Consider the following 16462-nt stretch of genomic DNA (forward strand, 5'->3'; position numbering starts at 1 on the left):
TTGTGCCATAGATGCGAAGACACTATATTGTGTCTTGGCACCATGTCTGCTGTGTCACCCCAAACTCATACTTGTATTAGGGCTGTTGAACAATTTTTAAAAAAAATCTTAATTAATAACAGAATTTCAATAGTTAATCAACACATTTTGAAATCATGTTTTCAATAACATTTTTTTGCATTTTGAAACAATTTTTTTTAATATATTGACAAGGTTAAGCAATTTCTATCAGACTGTCATGGATTCTTCTGCCTGCATGTCCGCAACTGCTTGTACCTAAGAGCAGTGTGAAAGTCAAGAGTGCTCATTCTGCAGCAAAATTTGGGCACCGAAATATCCCCAGTGGTACACTGCACAGTAATAATAATAATAATAATAATAATAATAATAATAATAATAATAATAATAATAATAACGACTGCTTGTCTTGAAGTAGTCTCACCCAAAGAAGTCAACTGATGATTTGAATCTCCAACTTTCAAGGGGATGTTTTTAAAAAGATATCTCACTGACAGGGATATCTGCCTGTTTCATTAACTACTTCAGGCCTGAGCACTTCTGTGTCCATAGCAACATACTTATCCAAAAGTAAGAGTGAATGCAAACTGCCTCTAGACTGCAATGGGAACTCGGTTAATGAAAGCTGGACTATCAGCTGATATTAGTATAAAAAAAAATGCATGATTACCATTTTTAAATAGCTGTTTTTAGCAACCGCTGGCAGCTTTCCCTCTGTTTCCCCTTTGTTTTATCCAAAGCATTTCCATGTGTTGATCGAGTTTACTTCACAACACATTTCATTTTCTACTGAGAGACTTGAATCGTTACCAGTCTGATGCCTCAACTCACTGTAGAAACTTTGTGTCTGTGCTGTTGGCCCGGCACCCAACCAAAATAACTGCCAGCTAAAGCCCACTGGAGCCTGCTTTCCATTTCTACACATCTATTATTCAAAGTGCACCGCTTCTTCTGTAGTCACTGAGGTCCCGCCAGGAACACATGGCAGCCAGCGGAGGGATTGTTGTCAGGAAAACTCTCAGAGGAGAGTTGTATGGCACAAGGCTCAACACTTATCCAAATGTAAACACCCAAAGAAGTCAGTGCACAAAGTTAAACACAAAATCTACATTCTAACTGCACTATAAGATAGATACTGGAAACTGAAGTGAAGGATCATGATCATGACTCCAGGATCATTAAACCAGACAGTTTAGTGTGTTGTGTTGTTTAGTGTTGGGTCAACCAACATAATTTTTTTTCAGCTTTGCTGAAAGTCTTGGTGAGTTCTTCTGGAGATATAATGTAAAGCTGACCTAAAGGTAATGAAAGGATCATCATTAATCAAAATTGATGGGTTTATCCACCATGGAGCAGGAACAGCTCTGCTAATTTCACTGCAATGGGTCCAGTAGAGTTGGATATATCTTATTTATGAGAAGTAATATCAGCTTTAGTGGCGCATGGGGGATTGGGGGGGGGTTATGATTTCATGACACTGTCACGTGTTCCAGTTCAAGTTTCATTATTTATTTTATTTATTTTCCCCACACAAGAGGAAGTATTATGAACCATCAGCAAAAACAGGAATCATCCTTTGAGGTAGATGGGAAATTTTGATCTAATGGTGGCTTTTGCCAGCAGAAACTTTTACTCATTGATCCCACCGGGAGCATGTCGATGACATAACATTTGTGAGGCTGTTTTGCGCCGTCCTCCCCAGAGTGTTTGTGAGCATTTCAGAAGTGAAGTGTCCTGCTGGCTGATACTGTAGACTTGCTGAGACTGTGCTTATTTTGTCATTATCCTTGATTTTGTGGTTATTTTTGCCTTGATTTTTGTGATTCTACCATGGTTGAGTAGGCTACGTAAACAAATGCTTTTCTTTTCTGTCAGTTTGAATCCTGTTTATGATGTTAACTGATTCTCCAGTTCAGGGAAATGACTGCTTTGATATAGTCATTAATAATATAGTCAACAGTATATCATGCAGTAAATTATTGTATCACTGCAGTGTGTCAGAGCAATGCTATTAAGTTTGAGTATTTTTCTGATCAGGCATATGAAAAATAGGGTCTATGATAATAATAAAGATTATTATTAATATTGTTACAGCAGTGATGTGGACATGAGTTTAATTTTGGCATATGCCACTTTTATCACTGTTTTTAAGAGAAGATAAGTTAATAGAATATTATTTAATTATTTACATAGAAATGAGCCTAGACACGTTTTTATTACTTAATTTTGGTTAAATTTTTTGATCTTTTAATAGAGTAATGAAAATCTGATCTTTAGAGTATATATATATTTTTTTTAATTAATCATTGACAAATCAGAAAAATAAATCATTAGATTAATCAAGAAAAAAAAATGGGTGCATCAAAATCTTGAATCTTCATAACAAATCCACTTTAATTTGGCTAAGTTTTGGACATACAAAGCTGCTGATATCAGGGCAACAAATAGTCATGCAACATGCAGAATGTAAATGCTATTTGTTGTCTGAAATATTGCTTGTTGATGTTTACTGTGATGTGAGCAGCACATTCAGTAATCTTGATGAGACGGTAAATGACTTATTTTCTGTGAACTGGTCAGTTTCAGCATTAAATGACTTTCCTCACCACAGAAAGGAGTCATCAGCGTGTGTACGGACTGAAGCGTATCAAATGCGATTAGCTGCTACTGGCCTCAGCAGATCACGCTGCACTTTGGAAATAACAGGATGTGACATAAAATATCCTGCAGAAATCTCCTTTGAAGTAGGGAGCGTACAGTATTCCTCCCGGAGCAGCTTCATCTGCAGAGGATGAGCAGCGCGAGTGCTGACACCACTGACCTATATTCCTCATTTCCACAAGCTGAGATGCTCGGCGAAAGGTGGAGAGGCTGATGGTGAGCCAAGAATACAAACCTGAGAGAGGGGAGGAGGAGCTGAGTGTGTGTGTGTGTGTGTGTGTGTGTGTGTGTGTGTGTGTGTGCGTGCTCGTGCGTGCGTGCGTGCGTGCGTGCGTGCGTGCGTGCGTGTGTGTGTGTGTGGGGGGGATAACTTCTACATGCATGTTGCTTCATGCATTTATTCAGCTACTTAACATCCTATACATAGCTTACTGCCTTTTATGAGCATCCTTACACAAGCATAAATACAATGTATCATTTCATCTCTAAGGAAATAGATTTCTTTCCTTCTCTTTCCATAGCTATCCTGTTGCACAAAGTGATCACACATTAATATCAGCAGTTTTTTTGGAGCCCAACATACAGCACCTGTAAAATGAGTGTTCTTTTACACACCACATTCATGCATTATCGGATGTTCTTCAAGCAGTCAGTCATTTTGGGATCAACAGTTTGGTTTTTATTTTGCACTTGTGGTCACACTTGGAGTGAAGTTCTCACTATCAACAATGGACTTCCATCAGTTGGATCCCACAGAGGCAATGACATCTCGGGGAGTGTGGTGGAGGGTGGTGAGCAAAGCCTTTTTCAAACTTAGTGTGCAAGAATCTGCTCATCGACATGCATTTACAGGAATCACAAACACACATAGCTATTGTAGTTCTACTGCACGTGTCTCTGTGTAATGCATTTTTAACAAATAGAAGCATACAGCTGCAGTGGGTATAAAAGTTCTATTTGCAATTACGAAAAGCAAGCAGGCTAAGACACTGAACCAAGTGACATGTTCTATCTGTCTGTCTATTTCAGGAGTCAGTAACCAAAAACGGCTCCAGTTATCACCTTTTTAATGCATCAAAGTAGTTGTGACGTTACCAGCAACACAGCTCTTCATCAAACTAGAGTGACACTGCAAAACACCATCTTAAATACATTTGTGAATAGTCATGTGACCAGTCAGAACAGTAAATAAGTGAACATTAAATAAATGTCTGCAAACCCCATTTTTGTACAAATTATCCTTGAAAAAGCATGCCAAGTATATATACCCAAGAAACAGAAGAGATATAAAAAGAGGAAGACACCTGATTGGGTTTCCGTTACCATCTCTGGGCTCTGAGGCCAACATTCACTACCAAGCAACACTTGACCCCCCAATCGCGACGGTCTGCATTGGTTGCCGTGTGCTATTGTTTAAACATAAGGACCGTGCTGCTTTATCCCACCATGTGCATTTGTTGACATCACTGTAACAGCATCCCAGAGCGTAAACAACTCACACAGAAGGATACCTAAAACGTCATAAGTAGATGCAGAAGACTCTGTCACTGACAGAGTGGCACCATGTGACGAGTTTGGATGAGCATGTTGGTGCTACACATTTTTACAACTGGAGAATGGAATAGGCCTACAAAAATGTAAAAAAAAAAAACCCCAAAAAACCCTGTTATTTTCATTTGATGGTTTTGTCAAAGCCACTGGAGAGAAGCTGAGGAGCCCCATGTAGCTCTGAGGCTGCAGGTTGCCTCTGGTGTGTCCATCTGCTTTGCTCTGTTTCAGCACTATGGACGCGCTGTCCGTGGTTCTGAAATAACAACTTAAATAAATTAAGAGTAAAACCATGGCATTATCGGCCTGTTCTCTCTTGTTAAATACCACCAGTTTTATGGTGATGCTGGTGTCAGACACAGATGCAAAGAGGCAGTTTTTGCTGTTGTATCATACGCACCGGCCAACAGCACTTTGGTACCCACCGGCAATACCTTAATATAAAGAGCTAGTAAGTCTCTATAGAGTGTACACTGTGCAGGAGAGAGTTGGATAAGTCCAGCAAACCCCAGACTTTCACCTGGATTCCTGCTGTATGGTTCCCATATTAAGCCAAACCATGATGTTTTCAGCAAACCTATCTCCATGCTTTTGTTGCACAAGAAAATAAACATAAAATGTTATACCAATGTTTTAGGTTTAATTTAAAAAAGACTTTGCATATCTATCGAACAGCGTACATTTCCTGTGAAAGCAGAAGTTTATTTTGAAAATACAGTATGCACATAACAGACATACACTCACATGCTTCCTGGAATGTCAATAAAAGATGCAGGAGGAGACATAGCGCATCATGTAGATGTGGTTGACATTGACCAAGCAGTGTTGTTTGACAAGTTGGGATGAGCATGTGTTGCTGGTGTACGGGCTGGCCTGGTTCCCGAACCCTGAGGCTCCTGGCTGCAGCTACACAAGACAATGACAACTTGGGCGCTGGCACAGTCCTACAAAGCAGATAATAGTCTTTTTTTATGCCTCCCATCTGCCCAAATGTCCCTCCTGTCCTGAAATTACCCATAATCTAAAACAAACAAAAAAAAACTGATTGGTTAAACTCAATGAGAGACTTCTCTCTTTATAGAGGAGGAAAGAAAAGAAAGGGGGGGGGGGGGGGTGATAGAAAGCCAGGACAGACACAAGAAAAGGAGTGTGTTAGTGAGTAACCCCTGGCAGAGATGTGAGCCTGATAAAACACAGGAAGTGTGCAAACAGAGGCCCTCTGTGTGGTTGTGAGTGTGTATTAGTGGCTCTGCTCCCAGCAGGAGTGTGTTGACTTGAAGAGATCCCCCTGTGTCAGGCTCCTATTGGGGGCCTCCTCCATTATGTTGCTCTACTTAGCATTAGCTGAGCGAGCACTGCGCCACTGTGTACCAGTGAATCAGAGTATTAAGCTACATGATATGGCCCATGATGCTCTGGGCCACATTGAGCTCCCACTGACACACCTCGCTGCAGTCATCTGTGGACACTTTACTGCCTTCAATTACACATCCGCTTTTTGCCTTCACATGCACCTCACTCCTCTGTGGCGCTCTTTAATAGGACACCACAGAGCCTCAGGGGTTGTTAGAAAACATTTGGGAGGGAGTTCTGACACAATAGAAGGACAGTGTTGGGCTGTGAAATGGAGTCGTCGATACCGGAGTTTTCACTTTCTTGTTAAGTCTCGGTGAGAAACATCTCCAAGCAATTTGAGGTGCTTACATTTGTCCCAGGAGATGAGCAGCGTTATTACCAGCCTTTTATTGACTTGAATGTCTCATTTAGTTGACTCAGTCGTGCCATTTCAGTCTATCCCTCTCCTCATTATATGATGTAGGCTTTTTTTTTATAGGAGGCCATAAAACAGCAATATTGTTTCAATACACAGATGTGAGAGCTGATTTGAGGGACTGCCCAAGAGGAAATTCATTCCAGCTGATTGTTTGCAGAAAGAGAAACTTTTAATTGATGCCTCAGAATCGTAGCAATTAACAGGAGCTCATGGAAACACACGAACAAACACTGTTTTTTTTGTAGCGACATAATTTTCCTCCTGCTGCATTCAGATGCCTCACACAAGTATTTAACCCCATGAACCCTTTTCTTTCAGAAACATGGTGAAATGGCAATTAGCAACTTGGCAAGACATGTCCCACAAATTGCAAGAAATTCATAAATTTAAAATATTCTTTAAAAAAAAATGGGAAAAAATCATCAATCAAAAAATCAATTATAATCATTGTAATTTAATATTAAGATTTTTTTTCCACAGAATGTCTAGAGTTTTTAAGCATTTTTTCCCCAGGTCAATTCCTTGTTTGTTTTTACTTTCCCATTTTGTTGTTGTTGGGTTTTTGTTGCGAAAAAAAAAGTTTTTTGGGGGCTTTTTGGCCTTTAATTTATAGGACAACTTAAGTGAGAAAGGCGGTGAGAGAGGGAATGACATGCAGCCAGGGTTGGAGGCCAGAATCAAACCCCTGGCCGCTGTGGCGAGGACGTAGCCTCTGTATATGTTGCACCTGCTTTACCAACTGAGCTACTCAGCACCTCTTTTCTAGGGTTTTTTATAGGGTAGTTTTTTACTAATTTCTTGCTAATTTCTGGGTCATTTAGTAGCCTTTTTTCCATATTTTTGAGAGAAATCAAGCCAATTTGACCAGGTTTGAAAGGGTTAAAGGAACACTTCACACAGAATGATACATCTATTACCCATTGTGTGTGACAGAGCGAGAGAGTAGCATCTGTATTTACGACAGTATTGATAAACATACCTTTAGGATTTCCTAATCCCCTGGTATACTTTAATACTGTGATTCTGCCCAAGCCTTGTTTCAGAGATTACACAGACTCAAAGCGGCAAGAGAGAACATTCTTTTTGTGTATGCACTGGGTAAACAGCTTTCATTCAAATGAACAGATGCCATCTTTATGTTTCTAGTTTTCCTCCTATATTTGTGTGATTAGTAGCTCCACAGTACAGATTTCCATAAGTGTCCATAAAACAGGCCAACAGTGTGAATTTGTGTGTCTTCTCAGTTCCACAGCTCTGCTCTCTCAGTGCTCGTGAGGACTGGATGTCCACTAGTGAAATGACAGTGTAACAGGTCAGTGGTGAAATGGCTGCAGACAGCCATTCAACATGTCTCAAGCAAAAATATACACAACCAGAGGGGGCCTCTGCAGAGTTGGCCCCTGGCTAGCCTCCACAGACCACTGAAGCTTTTTGATTTACCCAGCTGAGAGATCAACAGCAGCTTTATTACTCTCTCTTTATTTCATGGCTGGAATTGAACCGCTGTGTAATGATTGGTCTTTTATGATTTTAAGACCTCCAGCCGACTATAATAAACATGAAGTATCTGTTTCTCACTGCATTTGTTGGAAGGAGGAGGATTCATATAGAAGATCTGAGCTGAGCTCATTGGAAGCACTTGATGTTCAGAAGAGCAATTAATTCCACATGCCATCGCCCATCACCCTCAGCACCATCCTACACCCCCCAGGTCATGAAAAGTATTTTCCATGCCTTCGTGCTCATTATCAAATCAAATTAGCATGGTCATTGAACCATCGGGTGATGGGGACATTTGCAGCAGTGACTGCCTGTTTCTCTATGTATTTATTCATTGCCAGGCTGTTGGAGCTCCTCCTGCCTCTGCTGTTTATGACTTTGAACTTCATTAATTCTTGTGTCTTCTCCTGTTGTGTCCATCAACAGCTGCCCATTCTGGTCTCATCTGTGGTCAGTCTGTACTTCCTGGAATGGACGGATGTGTTCAAACCAGTGAAGTCTGGCTTCAACTGCCACGACCGCAGTCTGAGCCTTCCCTACATCGACCCCAACCACGAAGTTATACCCCTGCTGATGCTGCTCAGCCTGGCCTTTGCCGGACCCGCCATCACGGTAAGGATTAATAACATGACAGAAAACTAGATCACTAACCTTAGATCAGAAGGATTTCATAGACCCGTTCAGAGGTGAACAAACTATCTGTGCAGAGGAAGTACTGACAGTGTCTGATTCTGAAGACAGACAGCATGGACATCAGTACCTGAAACATGATGCTTCAGTAATAACATGTTGAGTAAAACGCCACAAAGTAAGAGGTTATGAGGTTGTAGGTATGAAGCCTGTATAATTTTTTTCTTCAGTATTGTAGTTTGAGTCAGCAGCACTTGCTTGTTACAGATTCAAATATCCTCCATCATATTTTTATGCCTCTGTGCCGGCAATAGCTGAGGCCGGAGGCATTACATTTTCAGGTTGTCTGAAAACATAATGCCTTTAGGGAATTTCTTCAAATTTAGCACAAACCTTTACCTGGACTCTATGATGAACTTATTTGATTTTGGTGGTTATAAGTCAAAGGCCAAGGTCACTGTGACCTCGTCTGTTCAGTTTTTGTCAGCACAATATCTTAAGAACACCTTTAAGGAATTTAATCAAATTTGGCACAAAAGTTTGAGTGGACTCAACAATGAATTGCTTAGATTTTGGTGGTCAAAGGTCACAGTCACTGTGACCTTGAATCCGTCTTATTCACGTGAACACAATATCTGAAGATAGCCTTGAGGGAGTTTCCTCAAATTTGGGGTAAACATCCTTTGGACACAGTAATGAACTGATTAGAATCTGGTGGTCAAAGGTCACGGTGACCTCATAGAACATGTTTTTTGGCTATAACTCACACAGATTTCTAATAGGATAGAAAAAGTGAATTCTTTATATCCAAGAAGTCAAAGATCAACTGTGACAGAATATTGTTCTGCAAAAACACTTTTCTGGCCATCACACAACGTCATAAGTCAGGAACAGAAGGGGAGATAATTGTTTAGATACTGAATTGGTGACACTAATACCGATACTGTGCTGACTGTAGAGATCTTCTGTGCTGCCGGGGGGAAGATGTGTGTGAAGCATCCATGTTTTAACAGATATAGATGTAAACTGCTAGAGAAACTCAAAGATATAAATGGAAACACAGCATCTGCCGAAGGTTCAGCTCACAGACTGGCACCAGTAAGGAAGGCTCTTTTGTTGGCTTTGAATCCAAAATGTTTTCATATTGGTACAGTTTAAGTCTTTTAAAGAGATGAACTCTGTCATGTTTCCTCTCATCACTGCAAAAAGTAAACAATCATGGTGTTTTGGCGACTGCTGAATCATGTTTCCCCCTCTGGTAAAATCTGATCTCTTCCATGTATACAACATTGACTTAATTATGCTGTCATATATCTTATTACTAATGTAATTTCAGTTGGATTTAGTGCTGTGACTACTTTTAAAATTGCCAGAACATGACTTAATGATATATGCCAGTTAAGCCAGTTTGCATTTGCCGGGTCACCGGAAACAGACTCAACTTTGCAACATACATACTGTATACGCAGGCTTCAGTGATGGTATTTACATTTATATGCTTTTACCTTTCTGGCTCCTATTTGTGTCCTATTCTCTACACAACGCCTCAGTTTTCTTTGGGAAACAATACAATTATTTTTTATAATTAAAATTACTTTGAGACCCACCTTGGGGACAGCGTTTCCCTTTTGGTCAGGCTATAGAATCAAACATTAACCCACAAACACACAGTATGAAAAGCCTTCTAATAGTCCCTTCAGAACACACCAACACATGTCCTCATAGTGTAGATGTGGGGTGTGAGTGGAGCTGTGGGTCAGGAGGACAGGCCCCTGCAGGCTGAGAGGGCTCGCTGACTGCTGATCTATATTATCAGCTATGATCCTATCCACCTCAGGCCACACGCACTCTCAGTGCATGCACATTTATTGTGCAGGCATGTCATCACTTCCTTGGAGGCTTCTGAAAACAAGCCATACACACACACACACACACACACACACACACACACACACACACACACACACACGCACACACACACACACACACGCGCACACACACACACCAATGCATGGAAAGTTGTTTTCCTGTAGCTAGTTTTAACATTCACATAAAGGTTCTTTTTGTAGTGATTTTGTTAAGGAAGACTTTCAGAGAATACAGCAGAAGCAAGAAGAGGATTTTTTTCATATCATGCATTGCCGGGCAGAGTGATGAGAAGTTCAGATCCTTGATCACAGAACTTTTGGTTCCCTCTGCTCTCCTGCTCACAGTCACAACTCAGAGTTGACTGCCCTCTGCTCAAACCACTCACAGCTCACTCAGTTTTTCTTTTTGAAATTATTGTGTAAACTGTATACATTCTGGATCAGGTATACTGATACTATAGTATTCGATGTTTTTTAATCAAAGATTTTTTTATCCACGTTATAATTTCGGGCAAACAACCTACATGTGTCTCCTATAAAAAAAATTGTTAGTTTTTCCATGAGGAAACATGTTGTGACAGATTATATGGAAAGTGTATGCTGCCATGTTTCAAATGAAGCATGTGAGTCTGAATTGTAACAATGTGAGTAACAGTTGTAGCACAGCTACAAAACTGAATCAAACTAAAAGTTTTCATGGCTAACTAACAATATTTTAGCCAAGCACCGGTTTCTACAATGGTTTCATACCAGGGATGTGATCAGATTATCTATTAAACATAATGATACTAAAAAAAGTTACTGGATGTAGCAGTACATAACATAATTCCATTGATGGATTATGAAAACATCTTACAACCTTTATTTGATTTAGAATAGAGCTGAATGAATCTGACTGAACACAGAGAGCAGGTTAGGGAGGCCTTTGAGTACACTGACCCCCGAAGGGTCAACGAAGCGACGTGTCAGTAAGGTTTACAGTCGGAGCTATACACACACTCCATTTATATCTGCAAGTTTTATCGACAAACAGCCAACATACAAGCTCTACATAACTAATATTTTATATAATTTAATGAATTGCTCACATATATAGGCAATTAAAAACCTAACTTGTGTGTTACAAATGAGCTGCTGGACGCACATGTGTTTTGGCATTCCTTACAGACCACAACCAGCAAGTGTGACGTGAACGCAACACATTCCTATCCCAACTCATCACATGGTGCCGCTCTGTCAGTGACCTCTTGCATCCACTTTAGGTATCTCTCTGCATCAGCTGTTTACACTGTGGGATGCTGTCACTGTGATGTCAGCAAATGCACATGGTGGGATGACGCAACTCTGCCCTTATATGTACACAACAGCACATGGCAATCAATGCAGACCGTCACAATGTTTAGGTTTTACGCAAAAGAGGCACATGTTAAGGTATTAAAAAAAGCACACATCCATGAGGGAAGTGAGCTCCGGACATCCACACAAAAGGTCAGTTACCCCACTCTATAAGTGCACTTGCTCTCATCATATTACGTGGTTACCAGCAGTGTTATTGCCTGACACTGTTTTTCAGCCTTTCATGTGCATGCGACTGTTTCTATCCAGCCGGTTCTCAAGTGACGCTGCGTGTGTGCTCTGCATCTGGATGTGCCCAGTGCTGTCGGGTTTCTACCGGTATATAAAAAGAATGCAACCTGTTCTGTCTGAGAGCGTTCTCATCTGAAGCCGTCCAGCCACATTCTGGTTGGACACATAACGTGGCTTTTGGCATCACACTTGCTCACTGAAAGCATTGACAGAGCGGACATATTTGACAAGTTCAGAGGATGGGGAACAGATGCATGCTGAAGGACATGGATTTTAGCTTTGTAACATGCAAATACAACCTTATAATCAAAAAAATATCCCTGGGTCTTAAATTTCACTGAATTAGTGCTGACTGGTTTTCCTGCTGCTTTCTGTAGAAAGGATGAATCCTGTTGATATTTCTCAGAGATGTTTACTGCTGTACTGACCACATGTCACCCTGATGACATTCATGTAGCTAAAGAAAACATGCGTGTTACAACTGTAACGTCTTCGACATAAGGGGACTCCATCGTATAAGCTAATGTTGTTCTAACAGTGTAATCAATCTGCATCACCCGCTACAGTGTTCATCAAGTCACACATTTCAGATCTGGACTACAGCTGCTCCTCTGAAGCTGAGCATTAAATGATTTCCTTATTCAAACTGCGGGGCATGTTCACACTAAGCCGCTTTTAGAAGGAAAATCACTAGCTCAACTACATTTTGTGCTGACAATAAAACAGGCTGAGCTTTAAATACTTTGTCTCCCAGATGACTGTGTCTGACACACAGCACACACACTGTTCTCCAGCGCTGACACACTAAGTGCTTTTACTTTGTGTTACAGTAGAAGAGAGACTCTGCTGTTCTCTGAATCCTGGAAGATTGCGGGACATCCAGTGAAATGACCCATAAAGCTGACTTTGAAGCATTTTTCATGAATCATTTGATTTTGCTTATTTTTCTCTGGCAAGATAAAAAAGAAAAATAGGAGAACAAGATTCATCCTTGTCTTGATTATTTGCGACTCTGAATATGTTTACATGAACAAAATATCCCATTATTTTTTCCCAAAAAGGCAATAATTCTACAAAGATGTTTTTATGGCTAATGGAAATGAATATTCCTTTAATATTCTAGTTTAATTGCAGCCATACATACTCTGGTTAACATGCCCTAACACAGTGGTTCCCAACTGGTGGGCCTCAGCCCAAAATTGGGTTGCAGGTCCATTTAAATGGTCCACATGAAAGTTTGTAAAAAACACTCTTTATTTGAAATAATAATTTATTTCTGGCACAGAACTTTTATTCTGAAGGGCTGTATTTTTTATTCTCCCAAAGTTTTTATATTTTTATTTATTAGTACTCTAAGCCATTATGTTGTTTACATTTTGTGAAATAAAATTGAATATGTTTTGATAATCTTATTTGTGGGCCTTGGATTAATGACTAAGGAGAAATCTGGACCTCGTGGCTGGAGCAGTTAGGAACCACTGCCCTACAATATTGTATGTTATTATTATTATATGAAATAGTGGAATGGCTGCTGCCTGTGCCAGAATTTTTTCAAAGATTTTCACCACTGACGGACTTGTTGTTCCCTGCAAACACAGCATCCTTTCATTGCCTCATCCATCTTCTTTAAAAAAGGTCTGTGTTAAGATATTTGCACATATCCAGAAAAGTCTTAATAATAATTAAAGTCAGTGTGTTTCTCTCTCTGACTAGAAATGTGGTCTTTGTTTTTGGGCATGCACTGCCACATCAGCTTTCAAACTGTTGGCAACATATCCATGACAACACACAGAGCTGACCATAAATAGAAAAGAGATTGTCCAATTCTTTGGACATGTGTACAACTGAAGTTTTGACCGCAACTTGCAACAAACAAAGAGTCAGAAAAGAGTCAGAAAATTCTACATTTATTATAAGACCTAATTTGGAAAATTTAATGTAATAAGCTATTTACATGACCCGTGTCAAATGCAGAATATTACCACATTCGTAACAACCTTATACCTTATAATGGAATATCAGTGTGCATAAAAATATACCCACTGAGCATTATTGGGCTTTTGTTAAATATTGAGTATCAACATGTGAGGTGTAACGGTTCTGTTTGCTATGATATAGTGGTGTCATATGTAGGTACGATATTCATACAGCAAAAAAGTAGAAATGCCAGAGAAATTTCCACTTTTTTTCTATCTTTTTTATTTCATTTTATTTTATTTCATTTATTTATGAAAACTACCAACAACGATGGAGCTATACTCGAGTGACCCATCTCCTGGGGTATCTTTTTGGTAGCATATAATACAAAAGTTTTTATAGGCCTATTGTTGTTGATTTTGTTTTTATTGTATTATTTATTCTCCCCTGTGTACCAGGAAAACAAAGAAATCTACACTATAGAAAATATCTGAATTGTATGAAAGTAATTGAAACCTTCAGCACACTACCTTTGAATGAATTTTTAATCATAAAAATTAATGAAACAACCTTTACGATAACATTTCACATGAAAACCTTTTTTTGAAAAGACAACAGCTTCTGAAGTCTTTTTAATATACATAATAACATAATATCTCATAAGTTCCTCACTAATACTGGTTACCATGTGCCTTTTGTATAAACATAAGGACCTACGGTGTCATCCCACCAAGTTGACATCAGTAACAACATCCTGGAGTATAAACAGTGAAAGGATACCTTAAGCATCATAAATAGATGTAGAGGGTCATGACAGAGCATCCCCATGTGACGAGTTTGGATGAAAATGCTTGCCAATACATATATTGTTACAGCCCTAGCAATCATGTCATGGTTATAATATAGTTTTAGTATGGATTTAGGTCCACAAAAATAGGACATTGTAAGGTTGTATCTTCCTCTGCTCTGCTGAATCTGTTCAATCTGTCATGAAGTCTATTTGAAACAGGTCCACACTGTCTGTGCAAAGCGATTACTCATCATCAGACTGATAAACAAGCTGCTCATGAACTTTTAGAAGTGAGACAACAGCCAAATGGCAAAAGGCAGACTGATGATCAGCGGGAGTTCACTCACATCACCCCATTTTCTTTTAATTGAACAGACTGCTTTAGTTAGTTGTCTGAAAAACGAGGCGGACGTGATCCTACTTTTTAAAATCTGTTTACCGATTCATGTAGCATTTGTGCATAAATCCAATTGAAATAATTAAAATGTTATTTGAACAAAACAGAAAAAGAAGGATTTTTCTGAGAGTGGTAGCAGCTGTCAATCATGTGTTTTGATGTTTTAGAGGTGGAGTGACTCTTTGGCTTTCAGTGGAGACTTTGAGTTTCATTACAAACAAGTATACACAGTATTAAACAGTGACAATAAAAAAAATATCATATGTGAAGGACTTATCCCCAGTCTGTAAACAAAAGAAAGATCTCCCAGATAAACCATGCTTTACTGAGACTTATAAGTCCAGTGTGTCGTTTCAGTGTTAAATAGATCACTGGAGGATCTTCTGAGTACCCATAATCCCTCTCTCAGGCCATCACTGTAAATACCTTCCTGTTCCCTCTCTCCATCCATGTCTGGGATGAGGGCCGAGCAAATCATCTCCTGAAGATAGAGCATGTGATGTAAAGGTAGGAAAACAAGCTGAAAATACATACAGAGTAATTAACACTGCTGACACTGTTGTGTGCTGGACAGGGACAACAATGTTGGTATGTAATGACTGACTTTAATATCAGAGGTCTAACACATTACAGTCAGCCTTAGAACGCATAATTCTTAGGCCTCTGCCTCTGTGCAAACATCCACTTGGACTCAATAATGAACTGTTTAGATTTTGGTGGTCAAATGTCAAGGCCACTGCGACCTCATCTCTCTCATTTTTGTAAAAGCAAAGTCTCAAGAGTAGCCTGAAGGACTTTTCTTTGGCACAAATTTGGCACAAATGCACAGTTGGAGTCAACAAGGAAGTTATTCGATTTTTGTGGTCAAAGGTCAACGTCATTGTGACCTTACATTGGTCTCAATGTTGTCAACGCAGCATCTCAAGAACACTTTGAGGGAATTTCTTCAGATTTGGTACAAATATCCACTTGGATTCAAGAATGTACTGATCAGAGTTTGGTGGTCATGGGTCAAAGCTCAAGGTCACCAAGACCCTGGCTGTCTCAATCTTGGGAATGAGATATCTCAAGAACTCCTTGGGGAAATTACCTAAAAATTGGCACAAACATTTGAATAGAATCAATGATGTGCTGTTTAGATTTTGGTGGTCAAAGGTCAAGGTCATTGTGATCTTGCATCAATCTCATTCTTTTTAGCACAATATCTCAAGAACACCTTGAGGATGTTTCTTATATTCAGAACAAACGTTCACTTTAAGTCACAGATGAACTGATTAGAATTTGGTCTTCAAAGGTAAAGGTCACAATGACCTTTTGTCAGTCTCTTTCCTATTAAAATCTCAAGATGGTCTTAAAGAAGATTTATTTAAAAAAAAATTGAAAAATAAATTGAACTGATTTGAATCTGATGGTCAAAGGTCAAAGTCATAACTCAAGAATGTATATGCTGATTCTACGAAACTTTCACACAAATGTCTAACAGGATAAAATGATGAAGTAATGTCAATATATATACAAGGTAAAAGGTCAGATTTACTGTGACATCATAATGTGACATCATAATGTTTTTGACCATTACTCAGCATCATGAGAACAAAAGGGGCTGGAGATGTATGTAAAGCATCCATGTTTTCACAGACATGGTTGGAAACTCTAAGTGTAACCTAACTGTGTAGTTGAGGTATACAATGGAAGGCTACCATTCTAGTTAATAGTTGATAGACACAAAGTATGAAATTCACACGCATGAGCAGTTAAACTGAAGGTACGAC

At 39.4% G+C, this 16462-nt stretch overlaps 1 protein-coding gene across 1 annotated transcript in view; it reads left to right on the forward strand.

Annotated features, from left to right (window-relative positions):
• Positions 1-16462, forward strand: part of LOC121960364 (2-lysophosphatidate phosphatase PLPPR4-like) — a 45441-nt gene that overhangs the window by 12796 nt on the left and 16183 nt on the right. Inside the window, exon 2 of the mRNA XM_042510024.1 lies at positions 7928-8113. Within this exon, the coding sequence (XP_042365958.1) occupies positions 7928-8113 (186 nt within the window). The remainder of the gene's footprint in view (positions 1-7927; positions 8114-16462) is intronic.

Source organism: Plectropomus leopardus, chromosome 21 (assembly GCF_008729295.1).
Source record: "Plectropomus leopardus isolate mb chromosome 21, YSFRI_Pleo_2.0, whole genome shotgun sequence".
Classification (NCBI taxonomy): domain Eukaryota; kingdom Metazoa; phylum Chordata; class Actinopteri; order Perciformes; family Serranidae; genus Plectropomus; species Plectropomus leopardus.